At 42.8% G+C, this 15,966-nt stretch overlaps 1 protein-coding gene across 1 annotated transcript in view; it reads left to right on the forward strand.

Moving 5' to 3' along the window:
• Window positions 1–15,578, forward strand: part of WNK1 (WNK lysine deficient protein kinase 1) — a 58,832-nt gene extending 43,254 nt beyond the window's left edge. Inside the window, exons 21-25 of the mRNA XM_011931012.1 lie at window positions 208–869; window positions 1,609–1,811; window positions 4,636–4,830; window positions 11,968–12,155; window positions 12,603–15,578. Coding sequence (XP_011786402.1) covers window positions 208–869; window positions 1,609–1,811; window positions 4,636–4,830; window positions 11,968–12,155; window positions 12,603–12,920 — 1,566 coding nt within the window. The 3' untranslated portion in view covers window positions 12,921–15,578. The remainder of the gene's footprint in view (window positions 1–207; window positions 870–1,608; window positions 1,812–4,635; window positions 4,831–11,967; window positions 12,156–12,602) is intronic.
• The last annotated feature ends 388 nt before the right edge of the window (window positions 15,579–15,966 follow it).

A 15,966-nucleotide genomic window follows, 5' to 3' on the forward strand; every position in this document is an offset into this window, starting at 1 on the left:
GAATCTGCTTCTCTGTACACATGTGTTCTCCGTGATGGTATTCAATTTTTCTTCATAGTCAAAGATGGAGGCACTATGTAAAGAGATAATCAGCCTACTCGTTGACAGGGAAATAAAGTGACTTTGTTTTTCCTTTTTTAAATTGTCTGTGATAGAAATTGGATATTGAGAACTTCAGTTTTTAATCTTTGTTCTTTTTTTCATCAGGTTTCAGTTGCAGCAGATGATACCCAGAAAGAGGGTAAAAGTAAGTCAGAAGATGCAAAGTCTGTTCATTTTGAATCCAGCACTTCAGAGTCCTCGGTGTTGTCGAGTAGTAGTCCAGAGAGTACCTTGGTGAAACCAGAGCCAAATGGGATAACCATCCCTGGTATCTCTTCAGATGTGCCAGAGAGTGCCCACAAAACTACTGCCTCAGAGGCAAAGTCAGACACTGGGCAGCCTACCAAGGTTGGACGTTTTCAGGTGACAACCACAGCAAACAAAGTGGGTCGTTTCTCTGTATCGAAAACTGAGGACAAGATCACTGACACAAAGAAAGAAGGACCAGTGGCATCTTCTCCTTTTATGGATTTGGAACAAGCTGTTCTTCCTGCTGTGATACCAAAGAAAGAAAAGCCTGAACTGTCAGAGCCTTCACATCTAAATGGGCCATCTTCTGACCTGGAGGCCGCCTTTTTAAGTAGGGATGTGGATGATGGTTCAGGTAGTCCACACTCCCCTCATCAACTGAGCTCAAAGAGCCTTCCTATCCAGAATCTAAGTCAAAGCCTTAGTAATTCATTTAACTCCTCTTACATGAGTAGTGACAATGAGTCAGATATCGAAGATGAAGACTTAAAGTTAGAGCTGCGACGACTACGAGATAAGTAAGTATATTTTTTCTTGTGAAAGAATGTCAGATAAGGTTTTAAGTCCTAGATCCTAGAGCCAAGATTAATAATATTTTTGCCACAATATGCTAATGTCTCATTTCTTTTAAAGAGACAGTGCCACAGAAGCCCTACCCCACACCTCTGCATCCCACCACACACACACACACACACACACACACACACACAATTCCCAACCTCTGACTCAGAGGCACAGGCAGCTTCTCTTGTACTTACACAATACAGACCCATAGCATTTCTAGTTCTGGAACTTCTTCGTTGTTAATATATTATTACTGTGTTATTGTTATTGTATTGTTATTGTATTATTATTTGTATTAATAGCATTTTATCACTGTTAACTGCTCTTTATTAGTTCACTAAATGAATCTGGTAATGGCACTTGGATGTATGATTATGTTGGCAGGTTTTGTTTGGCAAATTGGATCAGAGTAGCAAATTCAGCTATTGTGTGCATGGCCTCAAAAGTCAGGAAATGTTTTCCTCCTAAAACATTATCAACCATTTGTTGTTGGCTAGGAGCTTGTAATATGGCTTGAGTAATGCAGGCCAGCAAGGTGAGTTGACAAACTAGAATCTTATGGTAGTACATTTAGGGAAAAGGTTCATTAGTAACTAGTACATACTTGAAAGCAGGTTTAGGAATATGCTGTTAATTCTTGTTTGAATGAAGAGGATTATCGTATTTTGAATTATGTTTGGTTATCTTTCATAGACATCTTAAAGAGATTCAGGACCTGCAGAGTCGCCAGAAGCATGAAATTGAATCTTTGTATACCAAACTGGGCAAGGTGCCCCCTGCTGTTATTATCCCCCCAGCTGCTCCCCTTTCAGGGAGAAGACGACGACCCACTAAAAGCAAAGGCAGCAAATCTAGTCGAAGCAGTTCCTTGGGGAATAAAAGCCCCCAGCTTTCAGGTAAAAAGCCGTGGACTAGGTCAACCACAGCTGTCCTAATCTTTTGTTTCTGTCTCCATCTGTATGTGACCTGCGGAACGTTTGTTATTTTTGTTAAATTTCAAAGGAATTTGGCTCTCCTGGTATTTTTGCTTCCTTGACTGCTGTACTTACATTTATTGTACCTCTTTTTGAGCCTATAGAAGTAGACTTAGTGAATACAATGGCTTATTCCATTGTAATCCATATTGCTATCTACTGGTAATCTTTATTTATAGTTATTCTTAAGGATAGATTGCCTGTTAACTCATATAACTCACATTTAACCAAACTCTTGGGCAGCTGGAAGAAAATGTATTATTCTCTGTTCAGTAAAACTTGGGTGGATTCTTTCTTTTAATGGATAACTTAGTCATAATTGTAACTTAGATGAATGTAATTGTCATATAGATATTTGTGTGTATGTCTAATTGGTAACTTCTTGATTAAGGTTTTTATTTCATTTATATTGGGTTAAAGAACTTGCTGGTCATTGGCCGGGCGCGGTGGCTCACGCCTGTAATCCCAGCACTTTGGGAGGCCGAGGCGAGTGGATCATGAGGTCAGGAGATTGAGAGCATCCTGGCTAACACGGTGAAACCCCGTCTCTTCTAAAATTACAAAAAACTAGCCAGGCGTGGTGGCGGGCGCCTGTAGTCCCAGCTACTCGGGAGGCTGAGGCAGGAGAATGGCGTAAACCCGGGAGGCGGAGCTTGCAGTGAGCCGAGATCACGCCACTGCACTCCAGCCTGGGAGACAGAGCGAGACTCCGTCTCAAAAAAAAAACTTGCTAGTCATTAAAATCAAAGAAATAGTTAAGTCATACTCTCTTGTAATAGAATATATACATATTTCATTATATAATTATCCATTATATATATTTTTTGAAATAGAATTTATTTATTTATTTATTTATTTATATTTTTTGAGAGACAGGGCCTCACTCTGTTGCCCAGACTGGAGTGTAGTAGTGTGATCATAGCACACAACACAACAGCCTCAAACTGCTAGGCCCAGGCGGTCCTCCTACCTCAGCTTCCTGAGTAGCTGGGATTACAGGCACATACTACCATGCCCCGCTAACTTTGAATTATTTTTTGAGACAGACTCCCGCTCTGTTGCCCAGGCTGGAGTGCAGTGGCACGATCTCGGCTCACTACATTTTCTGCCTCCCAGTTTCAAGTGATCCACCTGCCTCAGCCTCCCTAGTAGCTGGGATTACCGGCACATGTCACCACGCCCGGCTAATTTTTGTATTTTTAGTAGAGATGGGGTTTCCCATGTTGACCAGGCTGGTCTCGAACTCCTGACTCAGGTGATCGACCCGTCTTGGCCTCCCAAAGTGCTGGGATTATAGGCATGAGCCACCGTGCCTGGCCCTGGACTATATTTTAATTGGGATAGAGAGTTTCTAATCCTTTGGTGAAATTATGGTAGTGTTAACACAATTAGTTGAAAAGTAAAGGAAGGTTAAAATACATTAAAAAGCAGTTGCAAACTTCTTAGCAGTTCCATTCTCTGGAAGCGTTCATAGATATCCAAATCTAGCACATTAGGAACAATTCATGCAGTACATTAGTAGAGATGTGATTGTAAGAGAAATCAGCTAATTTCTGATCTGATCCAAATCAGATCTTTTTTTTTTTGTTTTTGAGACAGTCGGCAGTGGGGCAACCTCCAACTCCCGGGTTCAAGCAATTCTCGTGCCTCAGCCTCCCAAGTAGCTGGGATTATAGGCGTGTGCCACCACACCTGGCTAATTTTTGTATTTTTAGTAGAGACTGGGTTGCACTATGTTGGCCAGGCTGGTCTCAAACTTCTGGCCTCAAGTGATCCGGCCGCCTCAGCCTCCCAAAGTGCGGATTACAGGCATGAGCCACTATGCCCAGCTATGATCCCAATCAGATTCTAATCCCAGTTTTGACATACGTTTTGAGTATGTCAAAACGTCTTCCTCTTCACAGGAAGAATTGGACTTGAATTCAACTGGGAGCCAGGGAACAGAGTCAATTTTAGGACAATTGACCTATTAAAAGCAACCTACCAAAAATAATTTTAAACATCCATTGCTCTGTAGTGACCTACATCATTTTTTGGCACCTCTTTTGTATTTGATCTAATGCATGTTTATAGGAAAGTCTAAGCAGAGACTGCCTAACAAACCTTTTTGTGTAATGATTCAACACATTTTCTAATAGGGTAAAAAAAAAAAAAAAAAAACAGTCGTGGAATTGCAGATTGGAATCTGGGTATCCACTACATACTCTGGTCTTCTTACTCTGCTCAGACATGTGGCCCATCTAGGTTTTCTAAAGCTAAAAAGCTTCTGAAATAGTACATATAGCCCTATTACCTATGGATTCTTTTTTTTTTTTTTTTTTTAGTGCAATGGCATGATGTTGGCTCACTGCAACCTCCACCTCTGGGTTCAAGCAATTCGCCTGCCTCAGCCTCCTGGGATTACAGGCACCCTCCACCACGCCTGGCCAGTTTTTGTGTTTTTATTGGAGACAGGGTTTCACCATGTTGGCCAGGCTAGTCTCAAACTCCTGACTTCAGGTGATCTGCCTGCCTTGGCTTCCCAAAGTGCTGGGATTATAGGCATGAGCCACTAAGCCCAGCCTACCTATTGATTCTTAGTGTCATTCCTCACTTCTCCCGTTAGTGAGGACTTTGTTCTTCTCATCATAGCTTTTGACACATCATCCATCACTCAGTGGAACAAACCAAATGTGTAAGAACAGTGCCTAATGAGTACATGGGGAAAGCTGGACATGTTTCCTCATGCCACTTTATCTTTTGGCAGGTAACCTGTCTGGTCAGAGTGCAGCTTCAGTCTTGCACCCCCAGCAGACCCTCCACCCTCCTGGCAACATCCCAGAGTCCGGGCAGAATCAGCTGTTACAGCCCCTTAAGCCATCTCCCTCCAGTGACAACCTCTATTCAGCCTTCACCAGTGATGGTGCCATTTCAGTACCAAGCCTTTCTGCTCCAGGTCAAGGTAATAAAGCAACCATCATCGCCAAAAACAATAAAATGGAGATGTTGCCATACCTGGGACAAAAGCCTGTTAAGGCGGATTGGGAGACTAGCCGACCAGAGCACAGCCTGTGTGTTGTGCACTTAAGAATCTTCGGGTGAAAGGGAAGTGGAGTGATAATGAGACTCAGTGGGCTCATTGCTCCCATTAGGTGAAATTACTTTTTTTCAAGGAATTACAGTGAAAAGTTACATCTGTGTGACCTATATGACTCGCTCATGTGGGATTTGGAACTTAATGCTTTAATATTAGGCTGAGATTTCCTGGGTGAAATTCTAAGGTGTTTTAGCAGTTTCTGAAAACTAATGCATTTTCTTAGCCATTGTAGAATTTTGTTACTTTTAAGTATGGGAGTGGCATACTAAAATGAATAACCATACAATTCAGTTTTTTAATCTACTTTCCAAATATAGCTCTGTTTATTAATGATTGCTGAAAAAATTCCTGCAGAGGAAAGAGCTTCTAGCCATATTAGAACAAGAATTGAAAAGACTTGGGCATCTGAGTGAGAAGAATAAAAAAAATATAGGTACTGGCTTATGTGCCTTTGCCACGGTTTCACAGAAATTAGAGATTAGTCTCTTCACAGGAAGAATGCACTTGATTGGCAAGGAGGGCAAACTAGCTAGCATTATTTCAACTAAGAACAGCTTCCGCATTTAGCAGATGGGTAGAATTAAGACCTAATATTTCATCTCTTACATATCTGACCTTCCCCCAGAAGCTTGTTCTTCTGTGTGCCATCTTAGTGCATTTCACCACTCCAGCCTCAAGTTTCTAACATCTTGTAGTTGTGTTCTGTCTCTTCTCCTCTCTCTGTTCTTCCCTGTTTTTCCCCTCTCACAGGCTGTGCGAAGTTTAACTGTGCATCTGAACAGGTGACATTCAAACCTGGTGGCAGGAGGACCCGATTTCTGAGTACGCCCTGCTTGGCTCTTTGTGTGTAACACCTTTACTCCTTCCTTGTCCTTGTTTTTCTGCTGCTTGGATCTGATGTTTCACGCAGTCCATTTTCATTTGTCTCTTTTTGTATATCATCTACTCAGTGGCTTGGCTGAATTACTGTTACCCTCAGAAGTTTGGGCCCCAACATTATGATAAAAAAAAAAGTCAAAATGACAAGTTTCTACAAATTTCAGTGTAACTTTCTGGTAGAAGTGCTTCTTCATAGATCTGTGACAGAGAGTAGATATGGTATCTAGGCAGTAGATTGCTGGGTCACTTAGAATAATGAAGACTGAACTCCACAGTCGTAGTCAGTGCTCTCCCTCTGCCCTAGCATTACAAATGACAGAAATCAGCCAGACACGGTGGCTTACACTTATAATCCCAGCCCTTTGGGAGGCCGAGGCGGGAAGATTGCTTGAGGCCAGGAGCTTGAGACCAACCTGGGCAACATGGTGATGCCCCGTTTCTTAAAAAAAAAAAAAAAAAAAAAAAGAGCCTGGCGTAGTAGTGTGCATCTGTAGTCCCAGCTACCCAGGAGGCTGAGGCGGGAGGATTACCACCTTGAGACCAGGAGGTTGTGAGACTGCAGTGAGCCATGATTGTGCCACTGCACCCCAGCCTGAGCAACAGAGCAAGACTCTATCTCAAAGAAAAGAAACGCAATGACAGAAAGCATTTTGACCAATGATGCTCTTAGATCCTGGCAGCAGGTAAAAATTATGTACCATTTTTTTCCATTCTTTGTCAGAGTAGATTGAAATCTTTTTTTTCTTCTCAATTAAGCCTAAGCATCTACTAGTTGAAAAGATGCTAGAATCTCTTGATTGGATCATTCCACCACTACTGTCCTCTAACCCCATAAAATCAAAAAAAGGGGTTTTAGTTTGGTTATTCCGATAAAGCACTTAGTCTGATAAAGACCAAAGCCCAGCAACTGCAAGTGAAGATGATCCTTTTAACAGGATTTCTGGGATTTCCCAGCTTTCTATTTAAAAACAAGGCACAACAGCAGGTCACCCCATCTTCCCCATATGTGAAATGAAGATGATGCCAGTGTCCTAGGGCCATCGTACAAATCAAGTTAAGATCATGTACAGAGAAACAGGTAGCACTTGAAAAGCACTTGTGATTTCTCTCTGATTAGTCAGTGCCTACCTGGCACATAATAGGTAGTCAATAACTGTTCGTTGAAGAAAAGCTTAAAACAAAAACATGGTTCAAGTAGAAAAACCTTTGTTATAATTTGGATAAAGATCTTCTCTGTTAAGGCCTCAAACTTCTGATGTGATTATTGAAGTGCTTTTTAAATGCATGTGCTCAGGCCATCACTGATTCTGAGTATGGGTCAGAGGTCCTCGGGCCTCTTCATGGTGGGAAGAATTTATACCTCCCTTTGTTCTCTGTAGTGACCACATTTAAAGCGAAGTATATAACACATTTAACTTCCATTTCCCTCACACAGTTGTAATCCTTCTAGCACCCCTGTTCTTTTTACCTGCATTAGTAATGGATTGCAGGTAAAAAGACCGCCTTTTTACTTTTACTGACTTCCCCCACATTCACTAGTCCCAGGCTCTTTAACAAAGAAGTGGGTGGAAGGCATTACCCAATTACCCAATTAGATAGTTTTCCAGGCATGTGTGGTATTTTTTTTTTTTTTTTTTGAGGACTCAGATCAATAATTCTTCTGGTCAGATTTCCTGGACTGTGCATATTAGCACTTTGACAGTTGAATAAACATTAAATTTGCATGTCCACCTAGAAAGTTGCAAGGACATTAACAGTAGGAGCTGAGTATTTTTAAAGTAGAATGTGACATGTCAGGCCTATGGTCTACAGCCTGAAGTGCCTGACAGGGAAGAAAGAGAACCAAAGCTTCTGTTTCTGAAATATAATGTGACAAATACCACTTTAATTAAATTCCATAAATTCTCATCCCACTTTTAAAGGTAGGTGGTATTACCCTTGTGGTTCAAATGAAACTGGTCAGAAATATTGAATCTTGTCCCTTCCCTTTGGGTGTAAAATGAAAGGCCCTACATCTTTTGAAGTCACATCAGGATACATCATGTAAGCCTGGTGAACAAATCCCGAGACAGACTTGAACTGTGGAAAGGAAACAGGTACTTGAAAGAGTAAGGGCCTTACTAGCTGGAGTTGAATATTCTATGCTCTCAAAATAGATAATGGTTTGGAAGCACGGCTTGGCTTACTGCTATATTTATGTTCAGAGGTTGCTTGTTTTCCACGTACTTTTAACAATTATTCTGGAAGGGAAGGGGTTAGTATATATATCTAGGATGTGGAAATGTAGCCAATTTAAATGAACTTCAAACTGTAACAGTGATACTGAGTCTACTATGGTGGGATTGCTAATGCATTTAATCGAGTGCTTTTTTAACAGCCCAGCTGGAGAAGCAGGAAGTGGGACAGGATCAGTGGAAACGCTGCTTGGGTATTGGAAATTCAAGCAGTGAGACCTGAGAGACTGGAGTTCCTCTCTGATTCCAGAACCTCAACGCAGGGCATTACTCTTTTAGATACAGAGAGTGGGTGTAGAAACCCAACATCTGTCAGCCAGATAACACAGCTCATCAGATAATCATGTTAAGGCTAACAGCCAGTTAGAAACATTCTGTAGAACTGTATCTATTCAAGGGCCACCAGGTCCTACCTATCTGTCTCCCCTCCTGCTTTCTCTTGCTGGGCGTTTGTGTGCTGTTTGGAGATTCTAAATATTTTACACTGATGTTTCTTTATCTTTAACACATTGCTTCTCTCTTTGTGCTTCAGGGAAGATGGTGAAAAAAGTCTGTCCTTGCAACCAGCTCTGTAGTAATTATCTTTTCTGTTATTTTTGGTCCTTGATTGCAAAGCCTGTTAACCACGAGTTCTTTCAACTCTGCAGTCTCATAGCTCCCTGATTCCTAACTTCCATCTAGCTCTGTATCCTATTCTAATAGATATTTAACATGCTTCATTGAGAAATCATCTCATAGTCGGTGCCCTCAGTGATAACCCCATGTGAGCCTGGCTTGTGACAGACATGGATTGGGAATGACCATGGATGTGTACAGGGAGATCAGGGATGCCTAGGTTCCTACGGGAGAGCGATCGTTTAGTCAAGCAAATATGTGCTGGGCAGTGTTATTATTACCCCAACTGGAAACTCAGCAGTGATGAAAGCATGCGAAAATCCATGCCCTCCCATTGTTCACGTTGAAGTGGGAGATGTGTGCTAGATTGATGAGAAAAACACCACTTTCTAGAGTTTGTCTTCATAGACCGTGGCTTCTCATATTTTAATGAGAAGGCCACTTACAGTGTTCTAGGTAGGGTCAACAGGGAAATTCTGTACTTGGGATGCTGGGCTGTAAGTTATGGTTCATACTAGGTTCTTGTTACTAGGATCTGGTGATGTGGGAGTAGGGAAATGTATTATAATGGCAGGAGGAAATTTAAAAATGAATCTTGGGGGTAAGTCTATACTACTTATTAGGGCTTTTCAGAAGAACTAAAAAAGGTTAAGAAGTTAGCATGTTGTCTCAAAGACCTTTCTACAGCTTTTATATTCAAGTCTCCTTTTCTTAGGAGTTAATTTCTGGTTAGAAAAGGATAGGTTTGTTTCATTCTTTAATGAGAGGACTGTATACAGCAGCCAGAATGTGAAGGTTTAACTGTATGGTTGACTCTTCCTCATGATTTCTCTTTCCTCATGGGAAGAGACTCCTGTATGAGGTCATGTAGGTTAAAATGAAAAGTGAAATTTGGTTCTAAAGGGGCCTCGCAGCATCAGACAGAGGGGTGTGTCTCCCAGCATGAGCTCTGTGTGGATAAGCAATGGTCATGTCTCCTGAGCTTCTTGTGTTTAGCTTTTGACAGTCCTGCTCCCCTGTGATTATTTGTTTTTTGTTTTGTCTCTCACATCAAGCTCACCGAGCAATAATTGTTCAAACAGGATGACAATCCCCCATGCATGTGATACGCTTGCTTTCTAGATTGAGTCACTCACTGCCATGACTGCCCATCCTCATTGCCTGTGCTTCCCCCTTCACCACTCTCACATCTGCTGTTCATGGAAGTCTGTTTTCTGTGCTTTAATACTTCTCCACTTGGGTTTCCTGTACTGTAGGGGAACTTACTCTTCCCTTCACACTGTATGTGCAATAGCAATCCCCTTGTGGCTCCAGCAGGCACCAAGAAGTGAGCTGACACGCACACTGCAGTAGTTCCATGTCTTGCCATAGTGGTAGGAAGCATGTGGCCTTCCTCACTCCGCAGCTTCACCTCAGAATTAGCTGTTACTCCAGCACAGACATGCTTGTGTGTGCCGTTCCCCAGGTGGTAGGATATGAGCTTGACTTGAGACAAGTGATAGTCAGTAACAGGCTTTTAAGTGGCAGGGTTGTGTTAGGTGTGCTGCTTTGACCTGGAAAGCAGGAAACGCATGCACTTACTCTCCCCCAGCGTTACTTGGGTGCCTTTAAGGACTAGTGGTTCACAACGGACTTTAGTCGCTTTTATTTATTCTGTAACGTGAGATCTGGTAAGACAGTGGGGGGTAAGGAAAATAGACAAGACCATGACTCTTCTTTCCCTCTTCCCCAAAACGTGCCTCCTCGAATAATCTTCAGTGTGCCCTCCAGCAGAGCCGAAATCAGGCAGGACATAGACTCCTTCTTCCTTTCTCATCAAACCATAGAAATAGAATTCCTTCATCATAACCGCAAAGCTTCCTCCTCCCCTTTGCACCCTGCCTCAGCTGCATTTTCTTGTCGCTTCTACATGGGAGTGCTTGCTGTTCTGGGAAGAGTGGCGAGAAGCGGTGGGAATCCTTGAGCCAATTGAAACTGAGGTTATCTTCAGGAAAACCATGTCTTCCTGAAGTTGAATGATTCAGGCACACCATATAGTCCTTTCCTCGTGAATAATCTTGTTCTTTACTCATGGGAAATTGGAGGAGGCTGACCCCCTCCCAAGTTTATGTTTGCAAAATCATGTTTATGGGTCCAAGTGAAAAACTCTTCTGAACACAGCATGCTACTTCTGTCTCTCTCTGTTTAAAGAATGGCTAGGCTGAGCATGGTAGCTCACACCTGTAATCCCAGCTCTTTGGGAGGCTGACATGGCAGGATTGCCTAAGCCCAGCAGTTCCTAAGCAACATATGGAGATTCTGTCTATATAAAAAATTAAAAAATTAACTGGGTGTGGTAGTGCATACATCTAGTCCCAAGCTACTTGGGAGGCTGAGGCAGGAGGAGTTTGACACTGCAGTGAGACGTGATTGTGCCACTGTATCCAGCCTGGGTGACAGAAAAAGAAGAGACCCTTCCTTAAAAAAAAAAAAAGCCGGGCGCGGTGGCTCACGTCTGTAATCCCAGCACTTTGGGAGGCCAAGGCGGGCAGATCACCTGAGGTCAGGAGTTTGAGACCAGCCTGGCCAACATGGCAAAACCTTATCGCTACTAAAATACAAAAATTAGCTGGGCATGGTGGCACACACCTGCAATCCCAGCTACTCTGGAGGCTGAGACAGGAGAATCGCTTGAACCCGGGGAGGCAGGGGTTGCAGTTAGCTGAGATCATACCACTGCACTCCAGCCTGGGTAATAGAGTGAGACTCCATCTGAAGGAAAAAAAAAAGGGGGGGGGTGGCGCTAAAGATTGTGGCAATGTCCACATGGTTTGGAAACCCACCTTCTCCTTAGCCAAGCATCTTTTCCTACTCCTACTTTAACCCTGCCCAATGCACTCTTTTACCCTGCATTCTGCAAAATTCCAGAGCAACTAGCCTTGCTGATTGTATTACACCTCCATCAGCAACGTGATGTTGGGGATAGCGTACTGGCGAGCAGTTCCAGCTCTCAGGTGCTTTGTGAATGGACTGGAAGAGGCCCCTGCCTGTGTACCTACCGTCATCCTGAGTTGTTCAGCCTTAGCAGCAGCTACTGAAGAGAAACTTTTCATCACCCTATTATACCAAAACAAATGGCTAAACAAAACCTTGGAATCTTCCCTTCTTGCATGGCTTCCCAATTCATCCTCTTCCCATTCTGTGGCTTGCCATTCATCATCCCGTGAAGTTTTCCCTCTTCCCGAAATTGTAACCTAGGCTTCTTTTAATGCTTGTATTCTGTCGCTTATAATAGGGACCAGCAGCACAAACACTGTTGGGGCAACAGTGAACAGCCAAGCCGCCCAAGCTCAGCCTCCTGCCATGACGTCCAGCCGGAAGGGCACATTCACAGATGACTTGCACAAGTTGGTAGACAATTGGGCCCGAGATGCCATGAATCTCTCAGGCAGGAGAGGAAGCAAAGGGCACATGAATTATGAGGTAAGTCTCTCTTTTGCCGTGGAGAATCCGTAATACACACCTGAATCGAGGTGATATAAACAACTAGGCTGCTGCTTAACGTCTTACACCATGACCTTCAGTAGCTCATGAATTTTAACACTTTAGAAAAACAAGGCAAAAATCCTCCAGGTACCTTTTATTTTTTCCTTCCCTGAATTCTTAACCTCTTATTGGTCAGCTCAACTTTTTCTTCTTCGTTTTTCCTTCGTCATCCTGAACTACACACACAGACACACGCATGCACATGACGTCCCTCCCCTCTCATCAGGATTATTTTCACCCTTACTTGGTAAATATAAAGAGCCAATAACTACTACAGAAGACTGTTTTGCTGTATCTTACAGGATTAGACTAGAAGTGTATGTTAGCGCCACACATTTTATACCCGTGGCCCACACCACACTTGACATGTGGTTTGGTTTTCAGGGCCCTGGAATGGCAAGGAAGTTCTCTGCACCTGGGCAACTGTGCATCTCCATGACCTCGAACCTGGGTGGCTCTGCCCCCATCTCTGCAGCATCAGCTACCTCTCTAGGTCACTTCACCAAGTCTATGTGCCCCCCACAGCAGTATGGCTTTCCAGCTACCCCATTTGGCGCCCAGTGGAGTGGGACGGGTGGCCCAGCACCACAGCCGATTGGCCAGTTCCAACCTGTGGGAACTGCCTCCTTGCAGAATTTCAACATCAGCAATTTGCAGAAATCCATCAGCAACCCCCCAGGCTCCAACCTGCGGACCACGTAGACCTAGAGACATGAGCCCAATAGATCTGGGGGCAGGAGATGGAATGGGGGGGGGGCGGGTGTGTGTGTGGGGGGAAGTAGCCTGTATACTAACTACTAGTGCTGCATTGAACTGGTTATTTCTTGCCAGAAGGGAATGTTTTTCATACTGCATTGAGCCCTCAGAATGGAGAGTCTTCCCCCGCTCCAGTTATTGGAGTGGGAGAGGAAGGAAAGAACAGCTTTTTTGTAAAGGGGCAGCTTCAGACCATGCTTTCCTGTTTATCTGTACTCAGTAGTGAGGATGAGGGCTAGGAAAGTCTTGTTCATAAGGAAGCCAGAGAACTCAACGTCAAATCCAACCCATCTGTACTTCCGAGTGGGTGGGGTTCATGCCCCAAATCCCTCACTCCCTCAAGAATCTGAACCACAAGAGACAAAACAACCTACTGGGCTCTCTCCTACCCTGCCCTCCTCCCTTTTTTTTTACCCCCCCTCTTTTTTATTTTGTCTTTCTTTGCTCTTTAGATCCCAGTGAAAAATACCAGGGGACTGGGGTGCAACTCTTTCTTATGATAGGTCATTAGTGCTTTAAGCAAAAGATATTAGCAGCTTTGACTGCAGCATTAGCAATTAGGAAAAAAAAAATTAAGTTCCCTGCGGACATGTAACTTTGCCATCAGTTTTGATGTGGAAACACTGTGATATATAAAATGTTGTTGGACAACAGTAGTTTTAAGAGTAAAATATGAAACGTTTAAAAAGTTCCAAAAAAAGCTAGCTCTGTCCTTTACTTATTGAGACACTTTAACTTTTTCCTTTGTATTTCCATTGTATTAGATGAATAAATGTGAATGTAAAATTGTATAAATTACTGTACTTGAATACTTCTGTTTCCCAGTGTTGCTTGCTGGACATTTTAGTGCCTTGGACTTCTATTGCTTCTGCCATTAGCATCAACTTATCAGACCCCAGATCAATACAGGGCATGTGGAAGGAAATCTTAGGTCCATGTGACCCCAGCAGTCCAGCAGTGGTTATGCCAAAGGGAAATTGAAAAAGTATTTTTTTAAGTCCTTCAACAACTTTGTCTAGAGCAGGTGTAAGATGAGTAGGGTGGGAAGTTAAGTTGGCATCAGTGGTTAAAAACAGAAAGTTCTGTTTCAGGAATAGTGAGGAGGGCGTGTTGTAACAAAATTGGGCAACTGAAAAGAATGGTGTGTGCTGGGTGACAGACAGACTGAAGAATGAGGAAACAAACTTGTTTTGAAGATACGTGATGCCTGGCCAGTGACTGTCATATAAACCTTTCTTACTTGAGCTAGGCTTGAACAGACGTGACCTAGAAGAAATTGAACATAAAGAGAAGGGGGTGGGGGCTAGTTTTCAAGTTGGGGAACCTGATAGTGAAAAGTCACAGATGGAGAAAGTTGCTCTCAGAAAAACTGTTTGGATTGTTTTCCTTTGTTGCACATGTGCCATGCATTTCTCAGCTTGGGGTACTATATTTTGTGGAAAGTGAATCTTTCCACATCTGACTCTTTCCACGTCTGAATTACTCATTGTAGGAAAGAATACTTATTCCTACTCATTTCCTTTATGATGTCCAAATGGTTGCAGGATCATCATCTATTGTGCCACCTTTATTTCTAGAAGTACAACTAATATGTTCACATTTTCAAATAAATATTCCCCGTAAGTAATAACTGCAACCAATCAGTGTTATTTAGTGCTATGCCTACTTGTAATGGGTAGTTATTATTTTCAGAGCTTTCCGGAAATACTGTCCTAATTGGCTATGTTTAGGATCTTTGTTATCTCTGAAGACAGACAGTGAAGCTAGGACTCTTAATGTTGGGGTGCTTATTGACTCTTAGTTGGGAAACTGAAAATATTTCCAAGCTTTTACCCACGTCAATGGCATATTCCAGAAAGCACCACCACCACCACCACCACAGAAAGAGGCTGGAGGCTCCCGTGCCCTGTTCATTCCTTAAGGGCCCTGCTTCCCTTATTAAGTTGGTCTATGGCCCTAAATATGCAAATGAGAGCCGAAGGGTTTTAAAAGGTAGAAAGGAAAAGGGCAGAGGCTTCAACCCCTGCTGTAAAACGATTGACTTATTTATTCTCTGCTTATATTATTTCTTGTGGAGAGAGTAAGGATAGAACCAAGCAGGGGCTGAGTAGCTGAGAAAGGGGCCGCCTAAGAGTGAAACATCCTTTATACAGAGGCACAGGGAGCCCCTGATGCGGCACATTCTCATTTGTTCTTTGGGTTTAATAATTTTGACATCTTTTCACTCATGCACAAAAAGTCAGAACTGGTTTTATTTACTGTTGATTTCATCCTCCTGTGGATGAACTAACTGAAGCCTAGAGGAATGAACTAGTGCTACTGAACTGTTTAAATTATTTTTGTGTTAATAGTACACTTTGAGTATCTTTTTCCACATTAAAAACTTTCTGAATTAGAAATGTTTTCCTGACATTATTTAACAATGTACACTGTTTAAAAATAAAAACTCAAACGTTGGGGGTTTCTCAGCAGCCGTTAATTGTACATTTTGCACTAACTCTGGGTGTTGCGCTTCTTGTAAGATTGCGCTTTGTGCTTCAGTTTGTTACCTTTGTAGACTTATTTAATGAAACCATTCAAATAAACCAAACTTGCTTTTGTTGAGCTGTGGGGTTTCATTTCCAGAAAATTCCTTCACATTCTCATTGGCACTATTTTGAGTTAAGTACAATTTATAACTGGATTCCTAATTCCTGGGAGCTCTTTTGCTGCCTCTTCATCTTCCAAAGGAATAGAAATGGTCGGCTGCCAGCTAGTGCTTTCAGACTTCCTTATCTCAGGTTCACAGCTTCCCAAATGGGTCTGTGAGCCAAAAAATAAGAAGGCACTGCTTCAAGATTAGGCACAGCCAAGCCCCAAAATAAGTCTAAAAAGTGGCTGGATGCGGTGACTCATGCCTGTGAGTCCAGCGCTTTGGGAGGCCGAGGCAGGCAGATCACTTGAGGTCAGTAGTTTGAGACCAGCCTAGTCAACATGGAGAAACCCCGTCTCC

This window comes from Colobus angolensis, unplaced genomic scaffold (assembly GCF_000951035.1).
Source record: "Colobus angolensis palliatus isolate OR3802 unplaced genomic scaffold, Cang.pa_1.0 Scaffold89, whole genome shotgun sequence".
Lineage (NCBI taxonomy): Eukaryota > Metazoa > Chordata > Mammalia > Primates > Cercopithecidae > Colobus > Colobus angolensis.